Raw genomic sequence first — 24,211 nt, forward strand, 5'->3', positions numbered from 1 at the left:
GTCCCCACTCTCCCGGGTGGAGGTCGTGCCTGCTGAGGAAGTCTGCTTCCCAGTTGTCCACTCCCGGAATGAACACCGCTGACAGTGCTAGCACGTGATTCTCCGCCCATCGGAGAATCCTTGTGGCTTCTGCCATCGCCATCCTGCTTCTTGTGCCGCCCTGTCGGTTTACATGGGCGACAGCCGTGATGTTGTCTGACTGAATCAGCACCGGCTGGTTTTGAAGCAGGGGTTCTGCTTGACTTAGGGCATTGTAAATGGCCCTTAGTTCCAGAATATTTGTGTGTAGGGAAGTCTCCTGACTCGACCATTGTCCTTGGAAGTTTCTTCCCTGAGTGACTGCCCCCCAACCTCGGAGGCTTGCATCCGTGGTCACCAGGACCCAGTCCTGAATGCCAAATCTGCGGCCCTCGAGAAGATGAGCACTCCGCAGCCACCACAGCAGAGACACCCTGGCCCTCGGGGACAGGGTGATCAGCCGATGCATCTGAAGATGCGATCCGGACCACTTGTCTAACAGATCCCACTGAAAGATCCTTGCATGGAACCTGCCGAAGGGAATTGCTTCGTAAGAAGCTACCATCTTTCCCAGGACTCGCGTGCAGTGATGCACCGACACCTGTTTTGGTTTCAGGAGGTCTCTGACGAGAGATGACAACTCCTTGGCCTTCTCCTCCGGGAGAAACACCTTCTTCTGTTCTGTGTCCAGAATCATGCCCAAGAACAGCAGACGCGTCGTAGGAACCAGCTGCGACTTTGGGATATTCAGAATCCAGCCGTGCTGTTGTAGCACTTCCTGAGATAGTGCTACTCCGACCAACAACTGCTCCTTGGATCTTGCCTTTATAAGGAGATCGTCCAAGTACGGGATAATTATAACTCCCTTCTTTCGAAGGAGTATCATCATTTCGGCCATTACCTTGGTAAATACCCTCGGTGCCGTGGACAGACCAAACGGCAACGTCTGGAATTGGTAATGGCAGTCCTGTACCACAAACCTGAGGTACTCCTGGTGAGGTGGGTAAATGGGGACATGTAGGTAAGCATCCTTGATGTCCAGTGACACCATAAAATCCCCCTCTTCCAGGCTTGCAATAACCGCCCTGAGCGATTCCATTTTGAACTTGAACTTCCTTATATAAGTGTTCAAGGATTTCAAATTTAGAATGGGTCTCACCGAACCGTCTGGTTTCGGTACCACAAACATTGTGGAATAGTAACCCCGTCCCTGTTAAAGGAGAGGAACTTTGATTATCACCTGCTGGAGGTACAGCTTGTGAATTGCCGCCAGTACTACCTCCCTTTCCTTGGGAGTAGCTGGCAAGGCTGATTTGAGGTAACGGCGAGGGGGAGACGTCTCGAACTCCAGCTTGTATCCCTGAGATACCACTTGTAGAACCCAGAGATCCACCTGTGAGCGAACCCACTGGTAGCTGAAGTTCCGGAGACGGGCACCCACCGCACCTGGCTCCACCTGTGGAGCCCCAGCATCATGTGGAAGACTTAGTGGAAGCAGGGGAGGATTTTTGTTCCTGGGAACTGGCTGTCTGGGTAGAAAGGACGCGCCTCTGACCCGCTTGCCTTTCTGAGGCCGAAAGGACTGTACTTGATAATACGGTGCTTTCCTAGGCTGTGAGGGAACCTGAGGTAAAAAAGTCGACTTCCCAGCTGTTGCTGTGGATACGAGGTCCGAGAGACCGTCCCCAAACAATTCCTCACCCTTATAAGGCAAAACTTCCATGTGCCTTTTAGAATCAGCATCACCTGTCCACTGCCGAGTCCATAATACTCTCCTGGCAGAAATGGACATTGCATTAATTCTAGATGCCAGCCGGCAAATGTCCCTCTGTGCATCCCTCATATATAAGACTACGTCTTTTATATGCTCTATGGTTAGCAAAATAGTATCCCTGTCAAGGGAATCAATGTTATCTGACAGGGAATCAGACCATGCTGCTGCAGCACTACACATCCATGCTGAAGCAATAGCAGGTCTCAGTATAGTACCTGAGTGTGTATACACAGACTTCAGGATAGCCTCCTGCTTTCTATCTGCAGGCTCCTTTAAGGCGGCCGTATCCTGAGACGGCAGTGCCACCTTTTTTGATAAGCGTGTGAGCGCCTTGTCCACCCTAGGGGATGTTTCCCAACGCAACCTGTCCGTTGGCGGGAAAGGGTACGCCATTAGTAACCTCTTAGAAATCACTAATTTCTTATCTGGGGAACACCACGCTTCTTCACACAATTCATTTAATTCATCAGACGGGGGAAAAGTCACTGGCTGCTTTTTCTCCCAAAAACATAATACCCTTTTTAGTGGTAACCGGGTTAATGTCAGAAATGTGTAACACATTTTTCATAGCCGTAATCATGCATCGGATGGCCCTTGTGGATTGTACATTTGTCTCATCCTCGTCGACCCTGGAGTCAGACTCCGTGTCGACATCTGTGTCTGCCATCTGAGGTAGCGGGCGTTTTTGAGCCCCTGATGGCCTCTGAGACGCTTGGGCAGGCGCGGGCTGAGATGCCGGCTGTCCCAAAGCCGTTACGTCATCGAACCTTTTATGCAAGGAGTTGACACTGTCGGTTAATACCTTCCACAGATCCATCCACTCTGGTGTCGGCCCCGCAGGGGGCGACATCACACTTATCGGCTCCTGCTCCGCCTCCACGTAAGCGTCCTCATCAAACATGTCGACACAGCCGTACCGACACACCGCATACACACACAGGGAATGCTCTGACTGAGGACAGGACCCCACAAAGTCCTTTGGGGAGACAGAGAGAGAGTATGCCAGCACACACCAGAGCGCTATATAACAGAGGGATTTACACTAATACAAAGTGAATTTTCCCCCCAATAGCTGCTTATATCACCTTTTGCGCCTAAATTTATGTGCCCCCCCTCTCTTTTTTACCCTTTCCGTAGTGTATACTGCAGGGGAGAGCCTGGGGAGCGTCCTTCCAGCGGAGCTGTGAAGAGAAAATGGCGCTGGCTGTGCTAAGGAAGATAGCCCCGCCCCTTCAGCGGCGGGCTTCTCACGCTTTTTTAATAATATTTATGGCGGGGGATTAGGCACATATACAGTTTAAAACTGTATTATGTGCATTTTGCCAACTAAGGTATACATATTGCAGCCCAGGGCACCCCCCCCCCCCCCCCCCAGCGCCCTGCACCCACCAGTGACCGGAGCGTGTGGTGTGCTGTGGGAGCAATGGAGCACAGCTGCAGTGCTGTGCGCTACCTTATTGAAGACCGGAGTCTTCAGCCGCCGATTTTCTCCTGGAATCTTCTGGCTCTGCAAGGGGGACGGCGGCGCGGCTCCGGGAACGGACGATCGAGGTCGGGCCCTGTGTTCGATCCCTCTGGAGCTAATGGTGTCCAGTAGCCTTAGAAGCACAAGCTAGCTGCAAGCAGGTAGGTTTGCTTCTCTCCCCTCAGTCCCTCGTAGCAGTGAGTCTGTTGCCAGCAGATCTCACTGAAAATAAAAAACCTAACAAATACTTTCTTTTTCTAGTAAGCTCGGGAGAGCCCACTAGGTGCATCCAGCTCTGGCCGGGCACAGATTCTAACTGGGGTCTGGAGGAGGGGCATAGAGGGAGGAGCCAGTGCACACCAGATTTAGTACCTAATCTTCCTTTTAAGAGTGCCCAGTCTCCTGCGGAGCCCGTCTATTCCCCATGGTCCTTACGGAGTACCCAGCATCCACTAGGACGTCAGAGAAATATAGAAGTGTCATATCAATATAAACAGCACAGTTCTCCTTGTTCAAGTTGCATTTTGTTGTGACTAAAGACGCATTTTTGTCAAAAAGATGCCCGACGCTAGCAGATTCTCACACGACTTGCCGTGCCAAGAGGGGCTGTTTGGCGTGACTGCAGCAAAGATGTATGAGGACGCATCTGTATCAACTAAATACTAGAAGATGTGTTCTGACATTAGGTCTGCTGCAGAGGAAAGCGCTGCTGTTGGCCAAATTAACCAGATAATTAAAATGAAAGCAGAGGCTGAATGGAGTATTTGCAATTCACAACATAGAAACATAGAATTTGACGGCAGATAAGAACCACATGGCCCATCTAGTCTGCCCTTTTTTATCCTTTAGGTAATCTCAACCCTTTTTGAACCTTAATTCTTTGTAAGGATATTCATATGCCTATCACAAGCATGTTTAAATTGCTCTACAGTCTTAGCCTCTACCACCTCTGATGGGAGGCTATTCCACTTATCCACTACCCTTTCTGTGAAGTAATTTTTCCTTAAATTTCCCCTGAACCTCCCCCCCTCCAGTCTCAATGTATGCCCTCGAGTTCTAATACTTCTTTTCCTTTGAAGAATGTTTCCCTCCTGAACTTTGTTAAGACCCTTTATATATTTGAAAGTTTCTATCATGTCTCCCCTTTCCCTTCTCTACTCCATACTATACACGTTAAGATCTTTTAGCCTTTCCGGGTAAGTTTTGTGATGTAGGCCATGCACCATTTTAGTTGCCCTTCTTTGTACACTCTCTAATGTATTTATATCCTTCTGGAAATATAGTCTCCAGAACTGGACACAGTATTCCAGATGAGGCCGTACCAATGACCTATACAGTGGCATTATTACTTCTCTTTTCCTGCTACTGATTACTCTCCCTATGCAACCAAGCATCTGACTTGCCTTTCTCATTGCTTTGTTGCATTGCTTTCCTGCCTTCAAGTCACTTGAAATAGTGACTCCTAAATCCCTTTCCTCCTCAGTAGTTTCCATTATAGTACCCTTGATACTATATTTAGCCTTTGGGTTTTTAGACCCAAGTGCATGATTTTGCATTTTTTAGCATTAAACTGTAGTTGCCACGTTCTTGACCATTTCTCAAGCCTAGCTAGGTCATCAATCATTTGTTTTACCCCTCCCGGTGTGTTTACCCTGTTGCAAATCTTTGTATCATCTGCAAAAAGGCACACTTTCCCTTTAATACCATTTGCAATGTCACCAACAAAGATATTAAAGAGAACTGGTCCGAGTACAGATCCCTGGGGTACTCCACTGGTAACATCAACTCTTTGATTCTGCACCAGATCCCACAAATATCTCCCATTCTGATAGGTCAGTGTCCAAGTCACTGTACTATGTATACATAACATCGCCTCTGCATGTTTAACTGTATCATTTAAATACATCTTATCTCCAATATACTTTAGAAAAAAAGGAACAATGAGGTAGATGTATTAACCTGGAGAAGGCATAAGGAAGTGATAAACCAGTGATAAATGCAAGGTGATAAAGGCACCAGCCAATCAGCTCCAATATGTAAATTAACAGTTAGGAGGCGATTGGCTGGTGCATTTATCACTGGTTTATCACTTCCTTATGCCATCTCCATGTTAATACATCTGCCCCAATATTCTATTTACTTATAACAAGGAACCAAAACAGACACAAATCTGTAGAATTTAAATGACAGCCACATCCACCACCTTATACATGGAGAACAGGAAGAACGAGACGGTACTACAGTAAATACATGTTTAACAGCTTCCTCCAGAAAGACAAACACTAAATTACCTACAGCATTAGGGTAGACCAAATCAGGAAAAATAGTCCCTTGTGTGGCCAGATCTCTGAGGAATAGTCCGCCCAGCTGAACCAGCAAAAGGGAGGAGTCTGTACGAGGCAAAGACTCCACTCTCACCGTCATCCCTTAATGAATAAAAACACAAAGCATCACAAAAACGTATTCACTTAATAGAGTAAAGAAAACCGGTTTATCTTACAAAGCACGTTCAGATTTTTCAAATGTACATAAAAAATACAATTGGCTGCAAATTAGTAATTAGATCACTACTATCTGTACATCAGCATTAACTGCAGTGGGGGTTAAGTGGAGAAGCAAAAAGAAGACGCAATCACGGACATAGCATCTTCTCATTACTCCAACCGCTCACCCCCTATTTTGGAAGACATTGTCAAGTGGTGAACAAAATGTTTGCCAGGTTACACAGGGAAACCACCACTACACCCCGATGTTTCCCTGTGGAAACCCTACGTACCCTGCTGCAGAAACAATAGGATTCAAATTTATCTAAAAAACAACAAAAAACACTATCTTCATTGTCACAGTAAACTGGATTCACACTAGATACCTGATGCTCCCTCCCTCTCTCTAACATGCCCAGTCCCGGACAATTCGTACCTGCCCTCTACCCCCACCTCCCCCCCCCCCCCACCCCCCACCTACCCTTCGGGCAGCCCTGAAGATATGGAGAATAAACCAACTAATAACATTACATACAACTGTAAATAATCATTGTTAATTTAGATGATTATAGAATATTAACAACCCAAAGAATGATGCTGCGGAATCCCATCACACCAACAACATCACACAGTACTAAAACACACATGGAGATGGCAAAATATGGAAGACAGGAAAGCCCAAGTGCTAACATTTCATTATAAAATCCCCTATTAGTTTAAAAAAGAACATGAAACCCCACGGTTAGGGAAATCTGCACGGATAGGACCAATCCTTTGTGAATACGACGAGTACCTGAGAATTCCAGCTGCATGAAGGTGGTCTCCCTGGCCAGAGAGCTGCTCTTCTCCTTGTGCAGGAGGGTAATTGTGCCGCCGTCCAGTTGGAAGTTGAGTTTCGCAAACACGTGATCTCTTTTAGTAAAGGTATTCAGGTTTGCGGTATCAGAGGTGGGATCAAAGAACTCATCCGTTCCTTTATGGCAAAGAGAAACAATGGGGTATTTTTTTTATTTCATGATTTCACTATTTTGCTTTTACAGGTTGAGTATCCCTTATCCAAAATGCTTGGGACCAGAGGTATCTTGGATATGGGATTTTTCCGTATTTTGGAACAATTGCATACCATAATGAGATATCATGGTGATGGGACCTAAATCTAAGCACAGAATACATTTATGTTACATATACACCTTATACACACAGCCTGAAGGTCATTTAATACAATATTTTTAACAACTTTGTGTATTAAACAAAGTTTGTGTACATTGAGCCATCAAAAAACAAAGGTTTCACTATCTCAGTCTCACTCAAAAAAGTCCGTATTTCGGAATATTCCATATTTCGGAATATTTGGATATGGGATACTCAACCTGTATTAAACAGAACCCAAGAAACCCCAGTGGTACTATACTATCACATTTTACACAAGACTAATTACTTGAATAATTAATAAACAATAAAATACAAAAAAAATAAAAAAAAAGAATCATATTCTCTGTACCTAGTCTTCTCCAATGGATTCAGAGAAAAGTATTTACCCTATATATCAATTTCATTTTCTCTACCTTTCCATTAGGAGACACTAGACCCTGAAGACAGTCTAAAGATGCCCCATTAGGAGGGTACACTCACAGTTACCCTGCACAACAACGTCCACCCAAAACTGGCACCCTAAAGGCCCATACACACTTGCCGATAAAATGAGCGACGTCGCTCATTTTCTCCCTTCCTGAGCGACGTCGCTCATTTCATCGGTAACTGTGTATGCCGCCAGTGACGATCGATGCGCGGCTCCGTGGGTCGGCAACGATCGTCGCTGTTGGCAGTGCATGCAAGCTTGTTCTGGACTGTCGTCCAGGAGTTGCATGCACTGCCGGCGGCTGCGTGATGTCATTGAGCGATATGAGCGGTCATATCGCTTAGTGTGTATGGGCAGCCGCCGACCACCCGGCCGGAGAGGGGAGACACTAGACGATGACGCTCACATCGTCTAGTGTGTATGGGCCTTTAGTCGCAAACACTCTGAATTTGTAACATTTGGTAAAATATGGACTGCGGACCTCTTAGCTGCCAGACACAGCTGGTCAGCCTCCCAGCACTCTGCAGCTGAACTGAAAGCTGCAGATGTCGCCAGGACACCGTCTCCTGCCCAGCACATGATCAGGCCGAGCGATCACATAGGCTCGGCCTGATCATGTATCACCTGATAGTATGTAGGTGTAAAAAAAATTACACCTACATACTAAATGGGGTAATACTAGGGGACTCTATACTGGAAAAAGACTTAGGGGTTCACATAGATAACAAATTAAGCAGCAGTACCCAAAGTAGGGCTGCAGCAAAGAAGGCTAATAAGATATTAGCATGCATAAAACGGGGAATTGATGCAAGGGACGAGAGTATTATACTCCCATTATATAAATCACTAGTGAGGCCACATCTTGAATATTGTGTGCAATTTTGGGCACAATATTACAAAAAGGATATCCTGGAGCTAGTAAAGGTTCAGAGGCGGGCAACCAAACTAATCAAGGGCATGGAGACGCTGGAATACGAGGAAAGGCTTGCAAGTCTAGGCATGTTTACATTAGAAAAGAGGAGACTAAGAGGGGACATGATCAACATCTACAAATATATAAGAGGTCAAATACATAGAGCTCGGGAGGGACCTGTTTTCTATAAGATCAGCACAGAGGACACGTGGTCAGTCGTTTAGGTTAGAGGGGAGGAGTTTCCACACATTGAGGCGAAAAGGTTTTTTCACAGTAAGGACAATACGTGTTTGGAATTCCCTGCCTGAGAGATTAGTAACTGCGGACTCAGTCAACACCTTTAGGAATGGGTTAGATAAGTTCCTATTGTATAAAGATATTCAGGGTTATGGTGCGTAGGCACGCATTATAGTTAATATAACTAGTCCTAACTTAAAAATAACTAGTCCTATACTAAGACTGCATAGGAAACCACAAATAAGTTGAACTCGATGGACAATTGTCTTTTTTCAACCTTAGTTACTATGTATGTCACTATGCATTTTGGAACCAGGAGTCTTTGGATAGAAGCTGGCGAGTGTGTAATTAGTGCTATAAAAAAACAATAAAGAACATATAGGGAAAAAGCAGGGCTGGCTGCAATTGCAACCCAAAATGCTGGGGCAATTTGCCTTCACTAAAAAAGCCACAATTGCGCGTATATACGAAGCAGCAGCCATTACAAGACGCATACATGTTTTGATTGCAAGATAAGCATTTGCTATAAGGAATCAATAAATCTTCAAATACGTATGTAATTCATCACAAACAACTCTGTGTCATGTGCAAGAAAAACACACACACACACGCATAATGGTCAACTGCGTGTGCGTTAACTGGAAACGAGGTATTCCATGTGTCGCATTACGTGTCAGCCTGTACGGTGTTGCATCTCCAGCAGACGGATCCAGTGTAAAATTCAGATAGCCACAGCCTCCAGGGGGAGTGTAAATTCGCCGTACAAGTGTGCGATCCTATGTGTACGCCGAGCTGCAAAAATCCACTGAGTGCAGTGTGTGCGCAGCCCAGGACTTACTCCTACAGTGCGATCAGAACAGGCTGATCGGGGCCGGAGCTGACGTCAGACACCCTCCCTGAAAACGCTTGGGAACGCCTGCGTTTTTACTGACACTCCCTGTAAACGGTCAGATACCACCCACAAACGGCCTCTTCCTGTCAATCTCCTTGCGAACGCCCGTGTGATAGGAATTTTCGCACCATCCGGTCGCTGAGCGGCGATGCCCTTTGTTGTTGTCCGACACACGTGCGCAATGCGGTGCATACACATGTGCACTTATGAACTGATCGCCCGCTGTGCAAAAACGCAGCGATCAGGTCTGAATCAGGCACTTTATCTCCATCCACTTTCGCTCTCTCTAAGGCTTGGTAAATAGACTCCTTAGTCACTGCACCCATAATCAATAACTTGCCAACTTAGTCAAAATTGTCTAGTGGGAGGTGCTCTCTAGAACAAGTTAAATGCAGTGGCAGCTGCAGAGGTGGGTCTGCAGCACAGTCCAAAATTCAATAGGGAAGCCACACCAACTGCCACCCCAATCACTGCTAAGGACTCACCGGCAGTAGGTGCGGCTCCCCTATTTGAACAGCCCCAACTCTGCAACTGCCACTGGTTAAATGTATACAAAAGCTAGAAAATAATTATATAGAATCGCACTCAAATAGGCAGTGACAATAAAATATAATTGAATATAATAAAATGCGAATTGTAAAAACTTAATTCTGAGATGAAGTGGATTGAACGGAAAAATATAATAATTGTCTGATAATATACGCACATGCCAATACTGCACTAATACCGAATGTCCCCCAGAGATACAGTAATTATGTGAAAATAATAACTACTCATTCAGTTATCACCATTTGTGGAAAAAGTATGGTATTTGCCTTTGGCCGTGGAATATTTACAGGTTGAGTATCCCTTATCCAAAATGCTTGGGACCAGAGGTATTTTGGATATCGGATTTTTCCGTATTTTGGAATAATTGCATATCATAATAAGATATCATGGCAATGGGACCTAAGTCTAAGCACAGAATGCATTTATGTTACATATACACCTTATACACACAGCCTGAAGGTAATTTAATACAATATTTTTAATAACTGTGTGTATTAAACAAAGTCTGTGTACATTGAGCCATCAGAAAACGAAGGTTTCACTATCTCACTCTCACTCAAAAAAGTCCGTATTTCGGAATATTCCGTATTTCGGAATATTTGGATATGGGATACTCAACCTGTATTACCAATTTGCCCTGTACCATCTTTTGTCAATAGTCCTCTATAAAAATAGCAGCGGCATCAGTTTGATCCAGAATACATTCTTATCATCTGCTTATTAACAGGACTAGACAGAATTATGTTCTTCTATAAACAAACCTGTATCTGACAGTATCAACTGCTACAGTGTTGCGGATTCTTTTCAATTGTAACGGTGGTCAGTGTACTCTGTAGCGGTATGCTAGCTGCAGAGGTCTGCCAAGTTCTTATTCCCTATGCCAGTGATGGCTAACCTTGACACTCCAGCTGTGTTGAACTACACATACCAGCATGCCTTGCTACAGTTTTGCTATTTGGCCATGCTAAAACTGTTGCAGGGCATGCTGGGATGTGTAGTTCAACAACAGCTGGAGTGTCAAGGTTAGCCATCACTGCCCTATGCTCTTAAGGGCCCTACACACTAGAAGACATGACCAATGTGGAAGATGAACAATTTCCCTTGAACTTCCCAGAACCCTGAAAAACGAAATTGAGTGTACACACTAAACAATTTGAAAGATGAAAGATATCTTTGGAATTGGCACCTTTTTTTTTACCTATTTTAATTTTGGGGAGGCATTTCTGGGTGTGTGGGCAGGGCTGTAGAAGGGGGAACCAATTAAGTTTTTTTCACCCACTGCTCCACCAATTTCCACTGTGCCACCAACTTAACAAAAAATGTATTATAATGAGTTCAATATATATAAAATATATACAGACCAGAGTGCCCGGCTCTCTCATTAAGACCGCGTTACTGCGCCGGGTGCCTCCACAAATAATAATCACATAAAGTCCAAAAGTGCGGCACTCCTAGCGGCTTGAATAAAGGACAACAACAGGCATGCGTGTAAACAACATTTCAGTGCCTTTATTGCAGCATAAAAGACCTGATGACAATGCCGCAATAAAGGCATTGAAACGTTGTCTACACGCATGCCCTGCTGTTGTCCTTTATTCAAACTGCTAGGAGTGCTGCACCTAGCTGAGCCGCTCTCTTTCCACTGCCCCACCAATGAAGTTATAAACCCACTGTGCCACCAACTTAATATAAAATTAATTATAATGGGTTCAATATTATATATATATATATATATATATATATATATATATATATATATATTATAAATATCAGTAAAACAGCTGCGCATTAGACACACTTTCCTTTTTCTCATATCCAATAGATAGTTTGAAAGTCCCGTGTCCCGTTTTCTAAATGACGTATGCTGCCGCTTCCTCCGTTTAGGAATTAGAGCCACTAATTCCAATGCACATGTAACGAAAGAAGAGTGGAGGGCGCAGGTATGAGTAAAAGGTTTACAATTCCATTTATTAAAAACAAATGCTCACATACATCTCAGTTTAAAATGATGCGTTCCGTCCTTCACATGGTAATCAAGCCACGGAGCCGCTCTCTCATACAGCCGATCCTCCGTCTCTTTACCGGGAATCACTGGCAGTTGATCTTTCTTTCACCGGGACCGAGACCAGGTTGTGACCGTCTATCACCAGCTCCACAGGCCACGCCCAACGCGTTTCGTCTATGGACTTCGTCAGGGGGTGTGGCTATGCATTATCTCACATTACATTTATACCATAAGAGACACCTGTATATCATCATCCTATGGACCTATGCAATCTACAATAATTAGAGACATTTGGGCTGACTGATTATATACATACATAAAGATACCAAAACTTTACATGCTTCCAACATCTTTGCATACAATACAATTTCTTTAAAAACACTTTTCCAAGTAATTATTCGTATACTATTACTTACAGATCGTTACTTATATAACAGCTATCATATAATTATAAATCAGTCAGCAGAGACACTCAGAGTACTACACTTGTTGTCAATACAGGTACTCCAGATCTTATACATTGGCGCATTATATCCTAGAAAAGAGTGGATAAATTACATAAACTAAATGAAATAGAATAGAATAAGATAAAACAAAACAATGATTGGTAATAGATACTTCATAATAAATCCTTTCAGTGAATACCAGGAATCATAGTCATTTAAATACACTAATATTTATCACAGGCAGTTTTTGCTTATTAACCCCTTTTCAACCCGAGTTCCCATATACCATAAGGAGCTCAGCTCACAATGGGGCAAAGGGATCAATGATCCGACTACAATGCCGCATAAAACGAGCTCCCCACAGTATAACTAATGCAAGAAGGGGGTGATATCATAATTTTCATTCAGTCCTAATGGGCTAATTGTTTCTAACGCATGAATCCAAAAAACCTCCCTCTTACTAAGCTGTTTTAATATATCCCCCCCTCTATCATCCAACCTCACGTGTTCCAATGCTTTAAAACTAAATTTACTCAGGTCACCTCCATTACACTTCAGAAAATGCCTCGGGACACTATGTTCCTGACATTTATTAGTTATACTTCTTGTGTGTTCTAACATCCGAATTCTTAACTGGCGTTTCGTTTTGCCTATATAGCGTGCTCCACATGCGCACTCCACCATATATATCACACAAGTGGTTTGACAATTTATTATTTCTTTAATAACCCAGTGTTTACTTTTATCCCTATTCCAGATTTTCTTTCTTTCTTTACTCACAAAGGAACACATTTTACATCTACCACAGGGGAAGAATCCAGTTGTTTTTTTCAACCAAGATTCATCTTTTATTCTTGGTAGATTACTAGGTGCTAAGGAGTTTTTTAGATTTCTCGCTTTTCTAAACACGACTTGAGGTTTTTCTGGCAGCAACACTTTGAGTACCGGATCTATTAATAGAACATCCCAATGCTTAGTAAGAATATTCTTAATTTCCCTACTCTTAGTATTATAACCCGTAACAAACGGTATTAGGGTATTTGTTCTTTCATTTTTGTTCTTATAAGACAAAAGACTATTTCTATCTACCTTATCCGCTTTCTCCTTACATTTATCTACTAATTGCAATGGGTACTTTTTCTCCAGGAATCTATTTTTATACAGTTCTATTTGTTGCTCATACATTCCTCTATCCGTACAGTTACGTTTAACCCTCAGGAATTGCGAATAGGGTATATTTGAAATCCAGTTTTTATAGTGGCAGCTATTAAAATGCACATAATTATTACTATCGACCTTTTTTATATACGTATACGTACTAATAGTATTTCCCGGCCTCCATCCACCGGTATCAATCACCAAATCAAGGTACTCTATTCTTTCAGTTTGAAAATTAGACGTAAATCTCAAATTATAACCATTATCATTTAAATACAACATAAACATGTCAAACTCATCCCTACTCCCCCTCCATACTAGCAGTATATCATCTATATAACGATGATAGGTGAAGAGTGATCCAGAAAAAGGGTTATTATTATAGATTACCTCATTCTCCCATTTACCTAAATACAAATTCGCTAGGCTCGGCACAAATTTTACACATTGAACTAGAAAAATCCTCATCTCTTCTGTAAGAGACATATCCAGGGTAAGAAAATAATACACTTACAGAAGAGATGAGGATTTTTCTAGTTCAATGTGTAAAATTTGTGCTTGAAAACAATTACTTTAAATTTCAAGGTCAATTCTACAATCAGCAATGCGGCAGCGCGATGGGGACGCCCTATGCGCTGAGCCTAGCGAATTTGTATTTAGGTAAATGGGAGAATGAGGTAATCTATAATAATAACCCTTTTTCTGGATCACTCTTCACCTATCATCGTTATATAGATGATATACTGCTAATATGGAGGGGGAGTAGGGATGAGTTTGACATGTTTATGTTGTATTTAAATGATAATGGTTATAATTTGAGATTTACGTCTAATTTTCAAACTGAAAGAATAGAGTACCTTGATTTGGTGATTGATACCGGTGGATGGAGGCCGGGAAATACTATTAGTACGTATACGTATATAAAAAAGGTCGATAGTAATAATTATGTGCATTTTAATAGCTGCCACTATAAAAACTGGATTTCAAATATACCCTATTCGCAATTCCTGAGGGTTAAACGTAACTGTACGGATAGAGGAATGTATGAGCAACAAATAGAACTGTATAAAAATAGATTCCTGGAGAAAAAGTACCCATTGCAATTAGTATATAAATGTAAGGAGAAAGCGGATAAGGTAGATAGAAATAGTCTTTTGTCTTATAAGAACAAAAATGAAAGAACAAATACCCTAATACCGTTTGTTACGGGTTATAATACTAAGAGTAGGGAAATTAAGAATATTCTTACTAAGCATTGGGATGTTCTATTAATAGATCCGGTACTCAAAGTGTTGCTGCCAGAAAAACCTCAAGTCGTGTTTAGAAAAGCGAGAAATCTAAAAAACTCCTTAGCACCTAGTAATCTACCAAGAACAAAAGATGAATCTTGGTTGAAAAAAACAACTGGATTCTTCCCTTGTGGTAGATGTAAAATGTGTTCCTTTGTGAGTAAAGAAAGAAAGAAAATCTGGAATAGGGATAAAAGTAAACACTGGGTTATTAAAGAAATAATAAATTGTCAAACCACTTGTGTGATATATATGGTGGAGTGCGCATGTGGAGCACGCTATATAGGCAAAACGAAACGCCAGTTAAAAATTCGGATGTTAGAACACACAAGAAGTATAACTAATAAATGTCAGGAACATAGTGTCCCGAGGCATTTTCTGAAGTGTAATGGAGGTGACCTGAGTAAATTTAGTTTTAAAGCATTGGAACACGTGAGGTTGGATGATAGAGGGGGGGATATATTAAAACAGCTTAGTAAGAGGGAGGTTTTTTGGATTCATGCGTTAGAAACAATTAGCCCATTAGGACTGAACGAAAATTATGATATCACCCCCTTCTTGCATTAGTTATACTGTGGGGAGCTCGTTTTATGCGGCATTGTAGTCGGATCATTGATCCCTTTGCCCCATTGTGAGCTGAGCTCCTTATGGTATATGGGAACTCGGGTTGAAAAGGGGTTAATAAGCAAAAACTGCCTGTGATAAATATTAGTGTATTTAAATGACTATGATTCCTGGTATTCACTGAAAGGATTTATTATGAAGTATCTATTACCAATCATTGTTTTGTTTTATCTTATTCTATTCTATTTCATTTAGTTTATGTAATTTATCCACTCTTTTCTAGGATATAATGCGCCAATGTATAAGATCTGGAGTACCTGTATTGACAACAAGTGTAGTACTCTGAGTGTCTCTGCTGACTGATTTATAATTATATGATAGCTGTTATATAAGTAACGATCTGTAAGTAATAGTATACGAATAATTACTTGGAAAAGTGTTTTTAAAGAAATTGTATTGTATGCAAAGATGTTGGAAGCATGTAAAGTTTTGGTATCTTTATGTATGTATATAATCAGTCAGCCCAAATGTCTCTAATTATTGTAGATTGCATAGGTCCATAGGATGATGATATACAGGTGTCTCTTATGGTATAAATGTAATGTGAGATAATGCATAGCCACACCCCCTGACGAAGTCCATAGACGAAACGCGTTGGGCGTGGCCTGTGGAGCTGGTGATAGACGGTCACAACCTGGTCTCGGTCCCGGTGAAAGAAAGATCAACTGCCAGTGATTCCCGGTAAAGAGACGGAGGATCGGCTGTATGAGAGAGCGGCTCCGTGGCTTGATTACCATGTGAAGGACGGAACGCATCATTTTAAACTGAGATGTATGTGAGCATTTGTTTTTAATAAATGGAATTGTAAACCTTTTACTCATACCTGCGCCCTCCACTCTTCTTTCGTTATATATATATATATATTATATACACACACATATACACTGCTCAAAAAAATAAAGGGAACACTTAAACAACACAATGTAACTCCAAGTCAATTACACTTCTGTGAAATCAAACTGTCCGCTTAGAAAGCAACACTGATTAACAATCAATTTCACATGCTGTTGTGCAAATGGAATAGACAACAGGTGGAAATTATAGGCAATTAGCAAGACACCCCCAATAAAGGAGTTGTTCTGCAGGTGGTGACCACAGACCACTTCTCAGCTCCTATGCTTTCTGGCTGATGTTTTGGTCACTTTTGAAAGCTGGCGGTGCTTTCACTCTAGTGGTAGCATGAGACGGAGTCTACAACCCACACAAGTGGCTCAGGTAGTGCAGCTCATCCAGGATGGCACATCAATGCGAGCTGTGGCAAGAAGGTTTGCTGTGTCTGTCAGCGTAGTTTCCAGAGCATGGAGGCGCTACCAGGAGACAGGCCAGTACATCAGGAGACATGGAGGAGGCCGTAGGAGGGCAACAACCCAGCAGCAGGACCGCTACCTCCGCCTTTGTGCAAGGAGGAACAGGAGGAGCACTGCCAGAGCCCTGCAAAATGACCTCCAGCAAGCCACAAATGTGCATGTGTCTACTCAAACGATCAGAAAGAGACTCCATGAGGGTGGTATGAGGGCCCGACGTCCACAGGTGGGTGTTGTGCTTACAGCCCAACACCATGCAGGACGTTTGGCATTTGCCAGAGAACACCAAGATTGGCAAATTCGCCACTGGCGCCCTGTGCTCTTCACAGATGAAAACAGGTTCTCACTGAGCACATGTGACAGACGTGACAGAGTCTGGAGAAGCCAAGGAGAACGTTCTGCTGCCTGCAACATCCTCCAGCATGACCGGTTTGCCAGTGGGTCAGTAATGGTGTGGGGTGGCATTTCTTTGGGGGGCCGCACAGCCCTCCATGTGCTCGCCAGAGGTAGCCTGACTGCCATTAGGTACCGAGATGAGATCCTCAGACACCTTGTGAGACCATATGCTGGTGCGGTTGGCCCTGGGTTCCTCCTTATGCAAGACAATTCTAGACCTCATGTGGCTGGAGTGTGTCAGCAGTTCCTGCAAGACAAAGGCATTGATGCTATGGACTGGCCCGCCCGTTCCCCAGACCTGAATCCAATTGAGCACATCTGGGACATCATGTCTCGCTCCATCCACCAACGCCACGTTGCACCACAGGCTGTCCAGGAGTTGGTGGATGCTTTAGTCCAAGTCTGGGAGGAGATCCCTCAGGAGACCATCCGCCACCTCATCAGGAGCATGCCCAGGCGTTGTAGGGAGGTCATACAGGCACGTGGAGGCCACACACACACTACTGAGCCTCATTTTGACTTGTTTTAAGGACATTACATCAAAGTTGGATCGGCCTGTAATGTGTTTTTCCACTTTAATTTTGAGTGCGACTCCAAATCCAGACCTCCATGGGTTAATAAATTTGATTTCCATTGATAATTTTTGTGTCATTTTGTTGTCAGCACATTCAACTATGTAAAGAACAAAGTATTTAATAAGAATATTTCATTCATTCAGATCTAGGATGTGTTATATTAGCGTTCCCTTAATTTTTTTGAGCAGTGTATATGTGTGTGTGTGTGTGTGTGTGTGTGTGTGTGTGTGTGTGTGTGTGTATGTATGTATGTATATATATATATATATATATATACACACACACACACATACACACACATACATACACACACACACTAATATATTTTTTATATATATATATGGCAAGCTTGAGGTATAAGGCTGTCGATCATATACCTCCATCACGCCGGGGTGGGGACCGAGGGAGAAAACTGTTACAACTGGAATCCCGATGGATTTTCAGGTTGGACTGTTTATCCCCTAAGGGTCTCAATGAGTCGCTGGGCCTGTCACACTTTCTGTAAAGTGAATATGTCCTTTTGTGTAAGAAATTAACCAATTTTAACTTATTTTAAATAACAGCAGCTTAGGTAGCGGTTTCTAGTTTTCACCACAAGAGGGCAATATTGTCAAGAAATTCATTTGCTTACCCATACAAGGCTAGTAAAGTGTCTTTAACCGTAGGAATTTTAATATTTCACAAGTACTAAAAATGTTGTTAGCACTAGCACTTTAAACTTTGCTTTTAGGAGTTTTAACTAGAATTATCTCGTGGTGGTTTATTTTATTTCAGCAAACTGGGCACATGAGTATAACACTGTTCATTAGAATACACTACTTTTCAATGTCCTTTCAAACCATGTCTGCACTGTTATATAATGTATTTGTAATGCACATTATTGTTTAGCACTGATGTTAGTCGTGCTGTGTTCACACACGACATATGTTGCCCCGTTTGTTGTTACAGTGAGTTGCCATGGCAGCCGGGCCGGACGGGTGACGTCGTTTCCGGCGCGACGGGGGTCCCGCGGCCAGAGGTACCGCTACAGTACGGCGGCCGGGCACGCCGGGGAGCACACTGGAGAGGAGGTGTGTTGCCATGGCAGCCGAGCCGGACGGGTGACGTATCTTCCGGCGCGACGGGGGTCCCGCGGCCGGAAGTGCCGCTACAGAACGGCGGCCGGGCACGCCTGGGAACACACAGGAGGGTAAGATTGTCCTAATTGTTGTATGTATTTAAACACCGTTTTTTGTTCACATTTGTTGTCTGAGGAAGGGGCTAGTCCCCGAAACGTCACATTAAAGGTTGCCCTGCGGGGTTTTTTCACTTAAAACTTTTTTTATCAAGTCTCTGAGTGCCGCCCTCTCCAAGATTCCATATGCTAACAGAGGTGACAAGCTCTGAAGGGAAGGCACCGGAGCAGTACTGGCGTTAGTCCGGAGTCCAATTGTTGACTGATTATATATATATATATATATAATATTAAGCCCATTATAATTAATTTTATATTAAGTTGGTGGCACAGTGGGTTTATAACTTCATTGGTGGGGCAGTGGACGGAGACGCTGAGCGGTCAGCAGCTTCCCTCCAGCGGCTCCCGTCAGCGGCTCGGCTACAATGAAGCCACTGTCGGCGAGGGAGCCGCTGGAGGGGAGACGGGCTGAGCGGTCAGCAGCTCAGATATGAAGCCGCTGCCCCAGGAAGGGAGCCGCTGCCGGGGATGTGAGCAATGTCACATCGTTGACATCGCGGCTCCGTACACACATGCTGTGATGAGCGATATCACATGTGACATTGCTCACATTGAGCATGCTGCACAGGCGACCACCAACCTAGAATCAAGGAGAGCGGGTGCGAGCATCGTTGATCACAGGACCATACGCACTAGACGATGTGAACGATATATCGTTCACAATCATCGGTATCGGCCATATTGGTCATAATAATCGTCTAGTGTGTATGGCCCTTTAGTTACCTTTATTCAAATAGCACTTTCCTGTACTGTATATAATGATATGTTACTCCATTATCAATACATCAAAGATCTGGAGGCTGACCATTAGTTATACTTGTATATAGTACTCGTGTGAAAGCCATCAAAAGGAGTACTGTATATGCTTAGTAGATATTGCCACCAGCAATCATATGACGTATGAGGATGCTGGGGATGCTTCAAGAACCATGGGGTATAGACGGGATCCGCAGGAGACATGGGCACACTATAAGACTTTGAATGGGTGTGAACTGGTTCCTCCCTCTATGTCCCTCCTCCAGACTCCAGTTATAGGAACTGTGTCCAGGGAGACGGACATTTCGAGGAAAAGGATTTCTTTAATTCATTTAAACTAAGGTGAGACACATACCAGCTCACACCACTAACACGCCGTACAACATGGCATTCAACAACAACGCACGCAACGGCATGACCAACAACAGTCACAGATTGACTGAACTCAACGCAACATGAGCATAACTATAACCAAACTGCAGATACAGCCCGCACTGGGACAGGCGCCCAGCATCCTCTGCGGACTAAGAGAAAAGGATTTACCGGTAGGTATTAAAATCCTATTTTCTCATACGTCCTAGAGGATGCTGGTGATGCTTCAAGAACCATGGGGTTTATACCAAAGCTCTAGAATGGGCGGTAGAGTGCGGATGACTCTGCAGCACCGATTGACCAAACAAGAGGTCCTCCTCAGCCAGGGTATCAAACTTGTAAAATTTCGCAAAGGTGTTTAAACCCGACCAAGTAGCAGCTCGGCAAAGCTGTAACGTCGAGACTCCCCGGGCAGCCGCCCAGGATGAGCCCACCTTTCTGGTAGAATGGGCTTTCACCGATTTCGGTAACGGCAATCCGACCGTAGGAAGAAGTCATCTAGTGCACCTCCGCTAACGATTGCTGACAGTGTGGTATCGCTAGTGGACTCCTTCAAGTTTCTAGGGACCACAATCTCCCGGGACCTTAAATTGGGGTCCAACGCTGACGCCACTGTTGGGAAAGCGCAGCAGAGGTTGTTCTTACTCAGGCAACTAAGGAAGTTCAATATGCCACAGAAGCTTCTGCTCCTCTTCTACTCCGCGATTGTGGAGTCGGTACTGTGCTCCTCGATACTCGTATGGTACAGCTCCGCCAGCGCGAGGGACAAATGCAAGCTCCAAAAGGTGGTCAGAACCGCAGAGAAGATCGGGCAGACCTTCCCTCAGTCCAGGACCTGTACTTGTCCAGAGCTAAAAAGCGGGCAATGAAGATAGTAAATGACCAGCTACATCCCGGCCACAGCATGTTTAACGTGTTTCCTTCAGGCAGGCGTTACAGGGCTGTCCCCGCCAGGTCCACCAGAAGCCTCAAAAGTTTCTTTCTCCAAGCGGTCCGCCTGCTGAACTCCTGAACATTGACTGACTAGACGTACATGTAACTCACTTGTGTCCCTACGGTATGCTATCTGTCTGACTTTACTTGCACCCCCTCCCACCCCCCCACCACCACCACCTGCTTATCTGTTACCTACTTGGCTGTTGTATAGCAAACTGAAGACAAATTCCTAGTATACGCAAGTATACCTTGCCAATAAAGCCGATTCTGATTCTGATTCTGAATGAGCCTGCTGAATCGTATTACAAATCCAGCGCGCAATAGTCTGCTTAGAAGCAGGAGCCCCAATCTTGTTGGGAACCCACAGGACAAACAGAGCCTCAGTTTTCCTAATCTGCGCCATTCTAGCGACATAAATCTTCAAAGCTCTGACCACATCGAGAGACTTCGACTCCGCCAAGGCGTCAGTAGCCACTGGCACCACAATAGGCTGGTTAACATGAAATGATAAAACCACTTTTGGCAGAAACTGTTGACGAGTTCTCAACTCCGCCCTATCAGCATGAAAAATCAAATAGGGGCTTTTGTGAGACAAAGCCGCCAACTCAGACACTCGCCTTGCAGACGCCAAGGCCAACAACATGATCACTTTCCAAGTAAGAAATTTTAACTCATCCTTGCGCAAAGGTTCAAACCAATGTGATTGCAAGAATTGTAACACCACATCAAGGTCCCATGGTGCCACTGGGGGCACAAAGGGAGGTAGGATGTGCAGCACGCCTTTTACGAAGGTCTGAACTTCTGGAAGGGAGGCCAATTCTTTTTGAAAAAAAGATAGACAAGGCCGAAATCTGTACTTTAATAGAGCCTAACTTTAGGCCCGCATCCACACCTGCTTGTAGAAAATTTAGCAAACGCCCCAGGTGAAATTCTTCCGTAGGAGCCTTCTTGGATTCACACCAAGACACATATTTTCTCCAAATACGGTGGTAATGTTTTGCCGTTACTTCTTTTCTAGCCTGAAGAAGTGTAGGAATGACTTCACTGGGAATACCCTTTCGGGCTAGGATTTGGCGCTCAACAGCCACGCCGTCAAACGCAGCCACGGTAAGTCCTAATACACGCACGGCCCCTGTTGTAACAGGTCCTCCCGAAGAGGAAGAGGCCAGGGATCTTCTATGAGCAACTCCTGAAGATCTGGATACCAGGCCCTTTTTGGCCAATCCGGAACAATGAGGATTGCCTGAACCCTTGTTCTTCTTATAATTTTTAACACCTTTGGAATGAGTGGAAGTGGAGGGAACACATAGACCGACTGAAACACCCACGGTGTCACTAGGGCATCCACCGCTATTGCCTGAGGGTCCCTTGACCTGGAACAATATGGAGATAGTGTCTGCTGAGGAAGTCTGCTTCCCAGTTCTCCACTCCTGGAATGAAGACCGCTGCCAGAGCTCTGGCATGCCTTTCCGCCCAGCGAAGGATCTTCGTGGCCTCGGCCATCGCCGCTCTGCTCTTTGTTCTGCCTTGGCGGTTTATGTACGCCACTGCTGTCACGTCTGACTGAATCATGACCGGCAGACCCCGAAGAAGATGTTCTGCTTGCAGTATGCCGTTGTGGATGGCTCTTAATTCCATAATGTTTATGTGTAGACAAGCTTCCTGGCTTGACCACTTTCCCTGAAAATTTCTTCCCTGTGTGACTGCTCCCCAGCCTCGGAGGCTTGCATCCATGGTCACCAGGATCCAATTCTGAATCCCGAACCTGCGTACCTCCAGAAGGTGAGAACTGTGCAGCCACCACAAAAGGGAAATTCTGGTCCTGGGAGATAGAATTATTTTCCGGTGCATGTCCAGGTGAGACCCGGATCACTGGTCCAGCAGGTTCCACTGAAACACCCTGACATGGAACCTGCCATACGGAATGGCCTCGTAGGCCGCCACCATCTTTCCCAGCAACCGAGTGCAGTGAAGAACGGACACCCTTGCCGGTTTCAGAATCTGTTTTACCATTTTACTGTATTTCCAGAGCTTTTTCCATTGGAAGAAAAACTCTCTGTAATTCTGTATCCAGAATCATACCCAGGAACGACAGCCGTGTCGTTGGATCCAACTGCGATTTTGGCAAATTTAGGAGCCAACCGTGTTGTTACAAAATCGTCAGTGAAAGAGCAACATTCTTCAACAATTGCTCCTTGGACCTCGCCTTTATGAGGAGATCGTCCAAGTACGGGATAATTGTGATTTCCTGCTTGCGCAGGAGAACCATAATTTCCGCCATAACCTTGGTGAAAATCCTTGGAGCTGTGGGCAGACCAAACGGCAACGTCTGAAATTGGTAATGACAATCCTGCACAGCAAATCTCAGGTAAGCCTGATGTGGAGGATATATGGGGACATGTAAGTAGGCATCTTTTATGTCGACCAACACCATAAAATCCCCCCCTTCCAGACTGGAGATCACTGCTCGTAGAGACTCCATCTTGAACTTGAATCTTTTCAGAAAGAAATTGAGGGATTTTAGGTTTAGAATCGGTCTGACTGAGCCATCCGACTTCAGGACCACGAACAGGCTCGAATAAAAACCTTCCCCCTGTTGAGACGGGGGTACCGTGACAATCACTTGATTTTGACACAACTTTAGTATCGCAGCGCTTACTATCTCCCTTTCTGGAAGAGAAGCTGACATGGGCGATTTGAAAAATCGGTGAGGGGGCACGTCTTGAAACTCTAACTTGTATCCCTGGGTTACTATAGCTACTATCCAAGGATCCAGGTCTGAGTGCACCCAGACCTGACTGAAGAGTTTGAGACGTGCCCCCACTGGCGCGGACTCTCGCAGCGGAGCCCCAGCGTCATGCGGTGGATTTGGTAGAAGCCGGAGAGGACTTCTGCTCCTGGGAATTTGCCACAGCCTGTGACCTTTTCCCCCTTCCTCTCCCCCTCGCAGCAAGGAAGGAGGACCCACAACCTTTTTTGAATTTGTTGGGCCGAAAAGACTGCATCTGATGGTGAGCCGATTTCCTCTGCTGTGCAGGAACATAAGGTAAAAAGGATGACTTACCCGCGGTAGCCGTAGACACCAGGTCTGTGAGGCCGTCACCAAACAAGACCTTACCGTTAAACGGTAGAGACTCCATCGCCTTCTTATAATCAGTATCAGCATTCCATTGATGAATCCACAATGCTCTCCTTGCTGAGACCGC

General features: G+C 44.4%; 1 protein-coding gene across 4 annotated transcripts in view; it reads right to left on the bottom strand.

Annotated features, from left to right (window-relative positions):
• The window catches only part of VPS13D (vacuolar protein sorting 13 homolog D), a 504,218-nt gene that overhangs the window by 433,065 nt on the left and 46,942 nt on the right, over positions 1-24,211 (bottom strand). For all 4 annotated transcript variants that reach the window (XM_063943541.1, XM_063943538.1, XM_063943540.1 and 1 more), the window contains exons 13-14: positions 6,534-6,713; positions 5,553-5,683 (exon numbers count right to left, since the gene is read on the bottom strand). In XM_063943541.1, the coding sequence (XP_063799611.1) occupies positions 5,553-5,683; positions 6,534-6,713 (311 nt within the window). The remainder of the gene's footprint in view (positions 1-5,552; positions 5,684-6,533; positions 6,714-24,211) is intronic.

This window comes from Pseudophryne corroboree, chromosome 10 (genome assembly GCF_028390025.1).
Source record: "Pseudophryne corroboree isolate aPseCor3 chromosome 10, aPseCor3.hap2, whole genome shotgun sequence".
Taxonomy (NCBI): domain Eukaryota; kingdom Metazoa; phylum Chordata; class Amphibia; order Anura; family Myobatrachidae; genus Pseudophryne; species Pseudophryne corroboree.